A 14,486-nucleotide genomic window follows, 5' to 3' on the forward strand; every position below is an offset into this window, starting at 1 on the left:
TGTCATGGCGCCGGTGATGGATGCACCCAAACATTTCCCCCGTCGCACTGGGGATGGAGAAGGAGACGGGGAGAGGGGGAGAAGGGAGAGGGGCAGGGGGAGGGGGGAAGGGACAAAAGGCCAAGTCAGATGAATTGACATCGATGGAAAAGTTTTCGCAGAAGTGGGACTGGGCGGAAATGAGTTGATGGTCCACTCTTCTCGCTGCCCTCGGGGCACATTTCATGCTCAGTTTGATCAAATGCAGATGGTCAGTGTAGTGGAAGCCGAGGAATTGGTTATTTTCCCAATAAGATTTGCATTTCTGTGTCGTGAGAAAAGTATCATATTCATTGACTTTGCCCCCATTCGCCATCATGTTTCTCTCGTAAGATTCTGTGATTTCTCTTCCTCTCGGCCTAATTTGTTTGTTCCCATCTGCGTCTGATCATGTGGATCATTGTTTTAAAGTTTGCTTTCTTTTTCACATTGGTTTGTCAGTTGTTGTTTTTTGTCTCTTCCTCTTGGCAAGCCTTTGTCTTTTGAGATTAACCGCAGTGATGTCGGCTGTGGTGCAGACGGGAGAACCTTTGAAATATTCCAAAGGGAACCGTGCTGGGTATCCTGTCTGTGAGTGTAGTTTTATGTGCACACGCATCCCTACAGAAAGAGAATGAGTGTTTGCTCAGGTCGCTCTCTTATATTTTCTCTATGTATTCATTGTATCAAAATGCACTACACAAAGTGTATGCCTATGTTATCCCTCAAATTTGGGATATTAGTCCAGGCTAGGCTCCATAGAAAGTGCACCTAACCTTGTTTTTTGATATATACAATGTTTTTTGATGGTTTCTTGTCAATTCGAGGGTGCTGATTCCAAATCCGATTGATGCCACTCGCGTAACCTTGAGCATTTTCGGCAAAACGCAAAAATCCAAAATGGCCGCCAGATATGCTAATTTTGGCCATGATAATCCCAGTTATATCAATTTTATGACAAATTATTCCATCAAAGTATTTTAAATTGTTGTTCCTTGAGTAATTCTACTTGCACATGCAAGAAATTTTTCATTTGAAGAGGTACATTTAGTATTTTAAGCTTATTTTCAATTCAAAATGGCCGCCACTCCTAAACTCCTGTACTATATGAATGACAAAAAATATGCATAGAAATAGAAGACGAATTTTCCGTCACATACCTACGCTTTTATCAAGTTTTGCATGTGCAATGCAAATCTGATGAGTGCCACTAGCAAAACAAGCAAACAAACAAGCAAACAAAGAGAAAGTTTATTGTTTGTAGGCTTATTATATTCTTCTTAAGACAAAACTTCAAAATGGATGCCACTCATATATCCCTGCACAATATGAACGGCAGAGCGTGTGAAATAAACAAATTTTCTTCTTTTTTTTTCTGTCACTCAGGTACACTGTTTACCAATTTGTGTGCTGATTATAAATCAGAAGGTTGTTCCTAACAAAGGCTGTTTTATTTTTTGATGCAAACATCCAAATTTGGATTACCTTAATCTGAATTTTTCCCTAGGTATTTGGAAAAATCCACCAAAACTTGAATTGACGCCAACATCAAGATCGTTTATCAGAAATTATTAGATATGAACATTTACTTGCCTTGAGATATTCAACATCAAAATATTCATTCTGATTTACAGAATTAAAAGGCTGAATCCTAGTTGATGACACAAATGAAATTTCCAATTAACTGTCCTGTTCTACATTATCTACACCCAGCAAAAAAAAGAAAGAAAAGAAAGTAAACACCTTTTCGAGGTCATATATTTCATAGAAGATTTTTACGAAAATCAATGTATTATGTACCATATTAAAGGTAACTTATTGGTTATTAAGCTCATAGGTTAATTAAAAAGAAAACTTTACCCATGAGTGAGCACATTCGTTTTTGTCCTCCAAGGCACAAAATTAAAAATTGCAAAAATTGACATGTTCTCTTTCATTTGCAAATGCCCTTCACGACAAAATTGACAACAAAAGACCAGTTTAACACAATGAGAGATATGAATGAAATAGGAAAAATAAGTTTTTGTACTTTATCTCTTTATTGCCTCTAAGAAAAACAAAGTGGGAAACTAAAGGGGGAAAAATAAGAATTTTCTGTCAAGTCAAACTTCAAATGACATATGGAATGAAAAAAATATAAACGTGGTTAAATGAACAGAATTTCTGTACTTATTTCTTTCAAGAACCAAACATTATTTACAATTTCCTATTTTTTTTAAAAAAAGCTCAAATTTGTACCATTTTTGACAATTATTGCCTCTTTTCTTATTTCATTTCAATTTAGATTTGACATAAGATGCTTTTTTTCCTCCATTATTTTTAGCCTTCATTGGTCTTTTAGGTTTTAAAGATATCTTAGAGATCAAAGGTTTGTTTTTGCAACTTAATTCATGTTTCTTTTTGTGTGAAATTCGTTGTATGTTCTTATTGTTCTATGCAAGAGCACATACGCATGAATGACATCTTGTTCAGTTTTGCAATTTTTACTTGTGTGCCTTGGAAGAGAAAAACAATGGTGTTCACTCATGCGTTAAGTTTCCCTTTTTGTTGACCTTCCAGGTTGATAGCCAATTAAATTACCTTCAATATGGTATATAATACATTAGCTTTCAGCCAAATATTCTATGAGATATCTAAACTTGAAAAAGAGTTTACTTTCTTCTTTTTTTTTTTTTGCTGAGTGTAAAAGCGATATTATACAAACTTTTCAGTCCCCTCATCCGAGAAAGAACATGAGGCAGGGGAAAGTGGAAAAAAGGGACCACCTCACTTCCTGTTGTCAAATCTCTGAAATAAAAACAATGCCCCAAAGTTTTAAATGTTAACCCAGATGAATTATACATGGTAGATGAATTTTACCGTTTTTTCGGAGTGAATGTGTTTGAGTATCGGCCTATGATGTCGAGGGAGACTCTGAGATCTGTACAGTGCTGCCTCATTCTGAAAGCGGTGTTATAACAACTTCACACTGCTCTTTAGTCTTCAGCATTTGCAGATTCAGGATTGCTCTCGGTAACCAGACCAGCTGTGTTAGAACTCTGAATGATGGCCTCCTTAATGGTAGCTGTAAACTAACTCCACTAGAGGTCTTTTTAACATGTATGTGGTGACATTACATTCACTTCACGTAGGAATTTGCAGATGATCTTGCCTTTACGTCTCATAGAAAGCCCTTGGATGACATGAGCCGAGTACTGACCCATCTCAAGACAATAGTGGAGTACTTCATCTTCTGGAGACTTTGCCCCAACCTTTATTAGATTATCATCAGACCCATGCCTTCCATCTTAGTAACCATCTTGCAACGCTATGTTCAAGGTAGCCCTCTGTGGCAAGTCTTTCAAGCATAGGCTAAGGAAGTCCACCCTCCTTCACTGGCACTCGATCACTCTCCCTCACACTGGAAGGAAAGGATGGCAAGTGTCACTAGTGCCGTCAACGCATACCCTGACCTTCCAAACATGATAGCAGAGGGGGGGCATTTCATGAAGCGTTTTGTCTGACAAATTTGTCTTACAAATTTGCTCTCAGCCAATCAGATGCAAGGAATTTAATAGCTTATAACAGTTTGTCAAAAAGAAAAGATCTGACAAAACACTTCATGAAATGCCCCCTTGAACAACCAGCCATCAATGCGCCTGAAATCCCACAAGCCTAGATTTCCCTACTGTAACTTGAAAGCTTTGACCCCAAAACAGGTTGGTGCAGATGCTGGTCTGATGTCATCTCTGATACCACCCAAGTTACATACAACACTGTCTCAAGCCATAGGGCCTCAACGGGTGGTGATCAAGCAAGTCTTCATGTGTTCATCCCGTTTCTGTGGCAAATAATCGCCCTCTGACCCCTGAGGAAGTGCTGAACATCACCAGATGTGGTTGCAATTAAAACAATTGCAGGACTAATATGCATCTTTAGTCTGAGAATTCTGCAAATTTGGGGCTGATGTCGCCTGCTGCTAAACATACAATTAAAGGGTTCTTTAAAGACAATAAAAATGTCAGTTTTAGTTTTAAGACAAGACTGAATGAGATCATGATGTCAAAGTGTATATTACCAACACCTGGGAACTGTGAGAGAACTGAAAGAGGTATCTCACATTGCTCCTTGGTTGATGTTTAATGAACAGTTTGTATTGCATTAGGACAGTTTCGTTTATGCCTTCAACATTTTTTGTTGTTGTTTTAATTAAAGAAGAAAATCAGGTTTGCTCGATAATATCAAGGCGACACTTCTAAATTTAATTATATCAAAGTGATGGAGGTTATGATCCATTTCGAAATCGCCTCAGGACTGCTCCCTCCCCCCCCCCCCCAACTCCTTGATGGAAAAAAAATCTACAATGTAAAGGGTTTTTAGTTGTGTCATTAATGTCCGATGTGTTTTTGTCTGCAACCATGTATCCCTGCACTTACTGCATATAGGATTTTTCTATACTTTGTTAATATGGTTTTAGGGAAATGCATATTACAAGCTTTGCTTTCTAGCTTCCCCTCCATTTTCAATATTATTTGATAAATACTATGTATCAAGGCTCCTTAATATATTGTGTCAGTATTACATTTTTATGTTCAACCTGCATGTAGAATATGATGGTATACTGATTCCTTGCGAGACGTTTAGTAAACTTATATTGTTGAGACTTTTGTTGAGACAAAATGAAATATATAAGAAATTGTGTTCAACATCGTAAGGTTTATGAATATCAAATGCTCATACATGGGCCCCCTATATATTGTAAGTGACACCCAACACATTGCACATGCAACACTTAATGATAGCGTATGGAAATATAGTAAATTTGTTCTATATTTCCATGCATATGATTTGCCATTCATATAGTACATAAGCATAGGAATGGCGGCCATTTTGAATTAAAAAATGAGCTTTAAATGCTAAATGAACCTATTTGAAATGAAAATTCGCTTGCAAATGCAGATGGAGTAACTCTAGGAACAGAAATGTACAAAGTTTGGTGGAATAATTGGTCATATAATGCACATTATTGTGTTTATCACGGCCGAATTAGCATATCTGGCGGCCATTTTGGATTTTTGCATTTTGCCGAAAATGCTCAAGGTTGCGCGAGTGGCATCAATCGGATTTGGAATCAGCACCCTCGAATTGACAAGAAACCATTAAAAAACATTGTATATATCAAAAAACAAGGTTGGGTGCCTTCTAGCCTGGACTATATTTGTCAGTGTGCAGTACCTCCATATGTCCCTCAGAGCTGGTGTGACAAAATAAATGAAATTGTCCAGTATATGGATTAAGTTTTATCCAGATGTTGGTGATTATGACAGTCTTCCGGAAATGTCACTACCCATGCCAATTGATACTGGCAGCTATGATATCTCGGCAATATGTTATTAGTTATTTCTATTTGATTTGAAATCAAGTTGATATGATTCATGATGAGGCTGTGGTGTGCTTTTAGCCCTTACTGTTCTTTGTTGGCCATTTTGCACACTTTTTCTTCGCTCTTTGGCACAGATATCTGGATACTAATTATCAATGAATAGAAATTATTTAATCCCTGTAATAAACTGTATGGTGTCACCATGGCCTTGCTGTTTAAAGGGGATGGCTAGTAACTGATCAGTGGGAATGCTGGGGGATGATTGTTCCAATCCTTGTGGGATTCATTTAAGAGTACATTATATATCTATTGTTGTGTGAAAATTATTTACTTCAGAATGGTCTCATATTCAAGTAATGTGCAGTTTAATGTTTCCAGGTTATCATGCCTGTACAGTGATGGGGCGATCGTTAACAGCCTGGAAACATCAAATTGCTCATTACTTGAATATGAGACCATTCTGAAGCAAATAATTTTCACACAACAATAGATATAATGTACTCTTAAATGAATCCCACAAGGATTGGAACAATCATCCCCAGTGTTCCCACTGATTCCCACTGATCAGTTACTAGCCATCCCCTTTAACTGAGGCACATTGCTACACCTGAGTAGATTTGCTAATCTACAACTAGGTCAACTTTGGGTGGATTTGCTACATGCTAATGTGAAAGCTTGGCAAGTTAATCTATGTACAAGGATGCAAAAAGGGTTAATCAAATCAAGTAAGCAGTGAGAGTGTTGTTGTATTTAGAACAACAGCCTGCATTACTTGCAGATGTGGCCACTATCTTTGTAGTCCTGGCATGCATTGAGGGAAATGGCCAAGATTCAAGTTCATACAAAGGCAGTCAGTCAAAATACTTCTATTGAGTCGGTAGGGATTTTGAGATGGAAGTAGTTGTGAGATATGTTTATGAGTGGTGTATCTGTCATCTTGCAAACACAAGTCCTTTCCTGGCAGCACCCTTTAAGGGCGATGTTTCTTATTCAACCTGTGACCGAAATCCTGGGCTTGTTTCTTCAACTGTAAGGTTGAGTGTCAACACACCTTTAAACCTGAACTCTGTCTGGTGCCCTTGAGAGCAGATCTGAAGTGGAGTGGGAGAAAAAGCTGGATACCACCTGCTACAGGTGTGTCCTTGCTGGTGGATTTTTCAGGCTTAGGATCCTAAGAAGAGGTGTGATTTCCCCTCCACTCCCAGTTTTGGATTTAAACACACTAGGAGCATGACATCCTCAGTCTTGATAAAGCTACCATTGTGCATCCCATATATGCTGTAGTCTTACATTCAGGCTATTCACTGACCCATTTTCAGTGCATTCATTGGCTACTCCTGAGAGAGAATTATATAGCCACGAGACCAGTATCTCTCACAGGGTACCATAGAAAACAATAGCCACAGTCACACTGGCAAAAGATCAAGAAGTTTTAAGATTGCGAAGTCAGGGTTTTTTTGTTTTGTTTTCAATTGAAGGTACTCTCTCTGTCCTCACATTTTTGGTTTATTTACCTGGATTATAAAATGGGACAAATTTCATTTGATGGAATGTAGTGTTTCTGTTAATTAATACTTTGGATGCTGTTAAAAATGAGTGCCACATGATGGGGGGAGGGGGGAGCAGATTGTGAGTGTGCAAACGATATCTACACTTTGTAAGTTCACCTCAGATATCGCGGTACACGTAATTCTATACAGACCTCCCAACCTTACTGAATTTGGAGGAAAGAATCTGAAGTTACGCCATTCCCAGCTCTTGTTTCAATAGGAGTTTCCTATTTTCTGGATAATTTTACTACATACTCCCATGGGAACTGCTCTTTCTTTCCTACTTTTGAGCCAAATCATCCCTATTTTTCGGTCAGAAAGGTTGGGAGGTCTGTCTATATGTGCTGATGGAATGTTAGCCTTGTATGTATATGGAGGGCTAAGTGACAAAAGGACATGAGTGATGCTGATTCTGTGCAAAGTTAGCACCTTCTGCCACTCAAAGAGGGGGTTCCAAAGAACAGAAACGCCTCCTGTTTCTGCGGAGAGTCAACGTCCCGAGCTGGTCCCGTCGGAGGTTACATCGTCTGTCAGCGGCAACGCTCCCCTCAGGCAGCCATCGTCTCAATCAGCTGGGATGCCCTCTCTTGGCAGGCAGCTCATGCTGTATGGTGGTTTCTTACCACTGAGTGGTTTCAGACTTGTAAAAAGACGGGTTTTTTAACATGCTCAGAAACAAATTTCGTGCTATCATAATATTGAGTACTGTAAGCGAGGAATGTTCGCGTGCATTAATAATTTGGTGAATTTCATGAGAGCCAAGATTCGCGATATTAAAATGCATGTGAAAGTTCTTGTCTACACTATGTGCATGGAACGTAAGAGGCAACTCGCGAAAATTCCATGATGCAAATAAGGCCGTCGGCTCCCATTCGCGAAAATTTTATGCCGTGAAAATATTGTGTTTTACGATATTGCTTTGCAAATGTCTGAAAGCAAGCACAAATCAGATTTTCCCAAAAGATGTTTCTCAAATCACATTTTGACCATTTTCAGCCCAGAGGTGTTTTTCAGTTGAGTTTTGGTGAATTTTCTAATTGTCTTTTTTTTTTTATGCCTCTGCCACGAAGTGGTGCAGGAGGCATTATTGTTTGAAAAGTTGGGACTTGGAAACATAACTTAGGACGTAGAGCATACACGTAGCTTGACGCTGCATTCACATGCACCATACTGTGAGCACATACTTCAGGGCTCCTGCACTTTTAATGGTATATCATGAATTGCTGATTTTGCAGGCTATCATGTTTGTAATTTAGCTGTTGTATGCGATGTGTTGTATGCGATGCAATGTCGTTTGCAGATAGCATTCCTTGAGTAAACTAATTTCTGTGTCTGAGCAGCTCGTAATTTTCCCCAGAGGGCCATTTCAAAGAAACTTGCCTACACACAAAAAAGTTTTGTAGTGTGAAATCCCTAGAGGTAACTTCACTCTCCTTCCAATTTGAAGAGAGAAGACTGGTGATGTAATTGGCAGAATGCCATGCCAACCGACATTGCATGACTTTCGAAGCTTGGATAGATTGAAGTTTTATTTTCTTGCCAATTGACATATTTTTCTGGAACAAAATGAAATAAAGCATCCTGGTATATTGTCATATCAGGTTATTTCCTGTGAAATTTATATCTTTTATTCAAGGAAAACCAGGCAGTTCACAATCTTTGTAAGGACAGTCAAATGTGATTAAAGAGGAGTTTGTTTTTGTTTTGCAAATTACATTGTACATTTTGTAATTTGAAAGACTTAGAATAACAGAGATCAACTTCAAAATTTAATGGTAGATAGTTGAACAGTGTATGCTGTGGTATTTTATGAACAGTGAGAATACATGCCTTTTGCTTTCATGATAATCTTTAGTTCCCAAATTTGTATTTATGGCATATTGCATGCATGTTGTTCGTTGATTTTCATTTCCTGATTAGCTTTGATGAGGAAATCATTTTGGTGTGGCAGTGGCTCTTTTGACATAGAGTTACTGTGCATGCTTCAAAATTCCTTTAGATATTTTTAAAATGTCTATCCCATGGGCATTGTGTAATTGGTAAACATACATTCTTGTCTTTATAATCATTGTCATTACTGTTGTTATGGTAATGATGATGATGATGATGATGGTGATGATTTGTTACTATTGATATTTCATTATAAGCCTCCTGTTTTTCCAGCTATAGAACAAGGTCAACACTGATTTCTTTGTCTCTTTTATTTCCTTTTTTAAAAAAATCTGGAGATAGCTGCCTCGCTTACAATGTGGGATTAGTTTTGCTGACCCAAAGGCTATTTTGATACTTGCTCTGATTGGATCGTTATGCACTAGTTCCCCTTTTTGCCTGTAGGGGATTGGAGCGGTATTCAGGAAATAATCCTTATTTATTGGTGCAGACATGCAAGATGGCAGGCTTAGATCAATCAGCTGGTCCAAAGGGTATCAACTCATTTCCTTTCCTTTTTTTTTTTATTTTTTTCAATATTTTTTTGTCATTTCTTTTAAAGACAAGGATGCCAGTTTTCAGGTAAATGCGTAAAATTAGGCATCCCTTGTATGATCAAAGTTCAGCTCCTTTCAGGCACAAAGTAGCTTCACGTAGATGTCTTTCAGGCCATCTCCTTTATTCTAACAGGCATTCCAGTAAAGAGCAGTGACCATGTGATTTGTGGGGCTTTCCTCCAGAGTTTCAATAAATTTTGGTCCAGAGAGATGTGCCCTATGTTTTTTTTTTTTTTTTTGTGCGTGTGTGTCTTGTTTTTGCTTGTTTTTTGTTTGTTTTAGCTACATGTACAAGCTAAGTAGGTTTTGTAGGAAAGAATGATGTAACACTGGATGTCCTTTCACGCCTGTTTTTCACACCCATGGGAATCACAGCGAGGAATGCCATGCTCAGAGACGTCTTCCTCTCATTAAAGGGGTGTCTGCTTTCACATGCAATTGTTTTTAGGCAACCAAATGATTGATTTTTACTGGTAACTACATGTCCTAGTAACTAAATGTCTAATTTCTAGAGGCATCATGCATGTACCTAGCTGCCATTGGCCCATTTGTGTTTGAGAATTGAAATATAAACACCCCATATGATAACATTTCGGGATATATTTTTCTGCATATCAAGAGAGAATGTGATAAGCGGTTTCTCACCATGCATGTGTGATTTTGATATACTCACATGTGAATGCAGCTTTAAACGGACACAAATTCATCAGGTCTCAGGGGACTTCCCCAAATATTGGCTCTCCTGTCCACCCAGCTCAGAATCCCCTCTGGCTCCGTCAGCCAGTCTAGTTTGAGAAAATATTTGTCCTCTCCCAGTAAGAGCAGCGTCTGCATCAAACTTCTCAAGAAATAATGATATTAAGGGTAATTCAATCATCTTCTTTTTTTTTTTTTTTTGTTTTTGTTTATGAGCAACTCCAGTTGGAAGAGATCAAAGTTAGCATGGAAGTGTGCAGTCGCAATGATGGTGAATGCTTGCAAATTTTTTTACTGGAACCCATTCAGGCACTGCCCCTGTCATAAAATCATCTTCCTGCTGGAAAGTGACATTTTGAGGGGTGTAATTTCATTATCATTTTCTTGTGTATGCCCCCCCCCCCCCCCACCCCATGTAAATGCTTGATTTGACGTTGTATAGTTGTGCTGGTATAATTCTACAATAAATGAGTACTGATCATGTATCAACCAAGCAAGGTCATTGTTCAAAAAGTAGGACAAATGCAAAATTTGTTCTGGTGAGCCTCCAAGGTGTCAAGTAAAGACAGTCTTCGTATAGGGAGAAGATATTTAGATATTGGGATATTTGAGAAAAGATAAAATGAGCCCCCCCCCCCCCCCCAAAAAAAAAAATAAATAAATAAATAAATAAATAAATAAATAAAAGAATAAACAAATAAATAATAGTGAGGAAAGAGTTACCCAAAAATATGCAATGAAAAAGAGAGAAATAAAACAAGAAACCAGTAACAAAGAAAACAAGGGCGTACAGCTACATGTGATCAATGATATCATTCTGTGCCATTTGAAAACCTGTTTGTTTGACAGTGTAGATAGATTTACAACAATTTTATGACAAAAACAAGTTCCTCTCCTCAAATTCCATCACTGTCATATTGATCTCATTTTGGTCATTTGTGTTTTCCCCCTCATTTGAAAGACATAGCAGGTCTGCTGAGTTTTTGCCAATATCTTTGTTTGTCAGAGATGAGGAAATCAAGAGCAAAAGGGAGGAATTTTGTGGATGGAATCAGGAAAGTGTAATAGAGATCTGGAAATAAAAGCAGACTACAAATTGATACAAAATATATGAGATGAAAGAGAGATCAATGAAGTGTGCAAGATAGACTTTTTAAAATGTTGGCTTTGGGATTTTTTTTTTCTTGTGCCTTCAGGAAAAACTTTGACTTCAGTTTTATGGGAGATGATTAGAAAGCATCTTATAAATGTGCATGCATTGTGATCAGGAATTTAAAAGAGAATGTGGTAAGCACAGAACAGATGACTTTGCAACGTTGCCAACGTCATCTGAATACCCAAGCATCGATTCGCTCAACCCTTTGAAAGTTCTGTGGCTGAGGTCTTGTGGAAGAAGTTGAAATTTTGTATCCGTTTGGTGATTAAAGGGTGTGTACAGTACTGGTTGAGGTGAGGATTTAGCTTTTAACGTTTTGCGAAATATTCAGAAACCACTCTATGAGATGTCAGAGAGTATGCAATTCTAAGGGGTATCAAAAGTTTATTTGCTGAAAATCGGTTTTGAAATGGCTGAGATATCCAAAAACAAGGTGAAACAAAGAGATCCTAATAAAAGGCGTGGCCTGTCGCCTTTTATTATCATCACTTTTTTTGATATCTCAGCCATTTGAAAACCAATTTTCATCAAATAAACGTTGAATCCTTCTTAAAATTACATGCTCTTTCATATTTCATAAGAGGTTTCTCATTATCTCACTTAGGAATGTTATAAACCTGAATCCCCACTTCAACCAGTACTGGACAGTCCCTTTAAGCTGTCTCATGCTGTGTTGTAAGGATTTGATTGTTACCATTAAGTTAATTGAGGCAATTTTTGTCCCAAAGAAAAACTTCTCGTATAAGCAAAACCGCTAGATCAAGAGATGAGCAAAACTGTGTGCAAAATACAATGGATGATGCGAGCTGTGATTACATGAACACCAACAAATTTTCTGCAGTAATATATGTATTGTATTAGCACTGCTGAAATTAAGTGTTCTCAACCCTTTAGTGCAGAACGCCTTACTTGTTCTTTTTGCAGAATCACCAAAGGGGTTGATTTTCTTGCATACATACGTGTGGGCAAATCTTAACTTCTTCAAGACTGTGCTAGAAAATGATTTCCTTGAAATTGATCATACAGAATGCAGTCACAGTCGAGAAGATAAACTTTCTCTTCAGAGATGGTTGGAAGAGAGGTTGAAGAGACAGATGATGAGAAAGACATGGCATTATTACCTCATGATTAAGATGACTTCTTAGAGATGTTCATTCAAAACTACATAGATTTCAGTACCTTGAATAAAGGGACTGTACAGTACTGATTGAGGTGGGAATTCATGTTTTGAACATTCCTAAGTGAGATAATGAGAAACCTCTTATGAAATATGAAAGAGCATGTAATTTTAAGAAGGATTCAATGTTTATTTGATGAAAATTTGTTTTCAAATGGCTGAGATATCCAAAATATAGGTGATAATAATAATAGGCGACAGGCTACGCCTTTTATTAGGATCTCATTGTTTCACCTTGTTTTTGGATATCTCAGTCATTTCAAAACCGATTTTCATCAAATAAACTTTTGATACCCCTTAGAATTGCATGCTCTTTGACATCTCATAGAGTGGTTTCTGAATATCTCGCAAAACATTAAAAACTAAATCCTCACCTCAACCAGAACTGTACACACCCTTCAACAAATTTGAAATACACTGTATGTGAAGAAAGGTTTTGTAAACATTGAATAAAACAAAGCTTTGTTTGTGCCTTAAGCAGTCATTGCGATCATGTAGTGATGAGACCATTCAGTTTTCAGTTTTTATAATAGTATGTGCCCTGAATATTTTGTGCATGGTGTATGGTGACCCTTTACCTGGAAGATGCCATCTTTTGTTGATTCTTGCAAGAGCCCAGTGTTGGAACTAGCTGGAGGTCGCATCGTCAAGTGGATTTCATTCTCTTCTTCCAATAAAACAGACCAAGGTTCAAACACATAACATCTCTTATGCCCTCAATCAAGATACTTTAATCCACAATTCTCCTCTCTGCTAGAGTGTATCATTTTTTACCTAGAAGGCAGCAAAACTTAACTAATGTACATTGTTGGCATCTATATGTGTGCGACATGAAGTAGCAGTCTACTTGGGGATTGTGATTGCCTCCTGAGGAGGGGACTATCAGTTAGTGTTTTACACCAGAACACAGTGAAAAGGTGAATGCAAAATGAGTATTATGCTCCTACATCTTCATCTCCTTCTAGTTTTTCTCTTTCATTTTCCTGTTGTTTTTTTTTTTATATTCTTTCTTTTCTTCTGCATCTTCTTCCTTTCCTCCTCCTGCTTTTTCTTTGTTTTTTTTTTTCCTTCTTGCTATTATGTCATTTGATGTTTATTATCATTAATGTTGGTGTTGGAGTTGTAATTTCTGCCCATTCGAGAGGAAGAAGAAGATGATTATCATTACAGTTAAGGCTTCATAATCTGTATGACATTGTCCCATCATCCACTTATTTTTTCATCTTTCATGTTCTTTTTGTCTTCTTCAGGACTCCTCATACCCAGCAACTGTGTGCCTGCCCTCAAGGACATGTTGTCCAAGAATGCCACCTGCTACTCAGAAACCTTCTAGGTGCACGTCACCAGCTCCTGGAGGCTGCAGAGGTGGAGGAGAACTCATCGAGGGATGTAGCCCAGCCCTGGACGATGGCTGGGAGAGTCACCATGGTAACCAGCCAAGCAACAGTCAATTGTTTTGCTGGAAATTTCATCTCAGGAGGAAGAGAAGAATGGTCTTGGAGAACAGGCAGTTCTGAGGAATCTTCAGGGAACATCATCCACAGAGTAAATGTCTTGTGAAATGATGTTATTCTAGTCCTAGTCTGGTGTGCAAGTCTAGCAGTCACAGTCTCTTTACTTGCTGTCTTTGATGAACAAATTAGTAGTGTTTACTCACTCTGTAGAGTGATTCGAACAGCTCAAGAGAGTAGACTTGCTTGCCAGGACCTATGAGGAATATGAAAAATTTCGATCTAGATATACGCTACTACCTGTGATGTGAGTTGTTTGGGAGAAATCCTGTATTCTTAGTCTACTCTATTAATGGAGGACATAGAGTCAGTTCCTTTTCTGCAGCTGATATACAAATAGAAGGCAAGGTATCTTCACCTAGAGGCTCTGTAAAGCACCCTCTTTGTGTTGAATTTGCCTTTTCTGGGCTAAAGTAATGGTGATTTCATTTAGTAGTCCAGAATAATGTCCTTTTTTTTTTCTCCCTTTAAGAACATGAAATCAAATTGTGTCAGATGACATAAGTCTCTGAAATGTCCATTTACTCTTC

General features: G+C 37.9%; 1 protein-coding gene across 1 annotated transcript in view; it reads left to right on the forward strand.

The window, feature by feature from the left end:
• Positions 1–13,778, forward strand: part of LOC140226830 (protein strawberry notch homolog 1-like) — a 54,351-nt gene extending 40,573 nt beyond the window's left edge. Inside the window, exon 29 of the mRNA XM_072307257.1 lies at positions 13,696–13,778. Within this exon, the coding sequence (XP_072163358.1) occupies positions 13,696–13,778 (83 nt within the window). The remainder of the gene's footprint in view (positions 1–13,695) is intronic.
• The last annotated feature ends 708 nt before the right edge of the window (positions 13,779–14,486 follow it).

Source organism: Diadema setosum, chromosome 4 (assembly GCF_964275005.1).
Source record: "Diadema setosum chromosome 4, eeDiaSeto1, whole genome shotgun sequence".
Classification (NCBI taxonomy): Eukaryota; Metazoa; Echinodermata; class Echinoidea; order Diadematoida; family Diadematidae; genus Diadema; species Diadema setosum.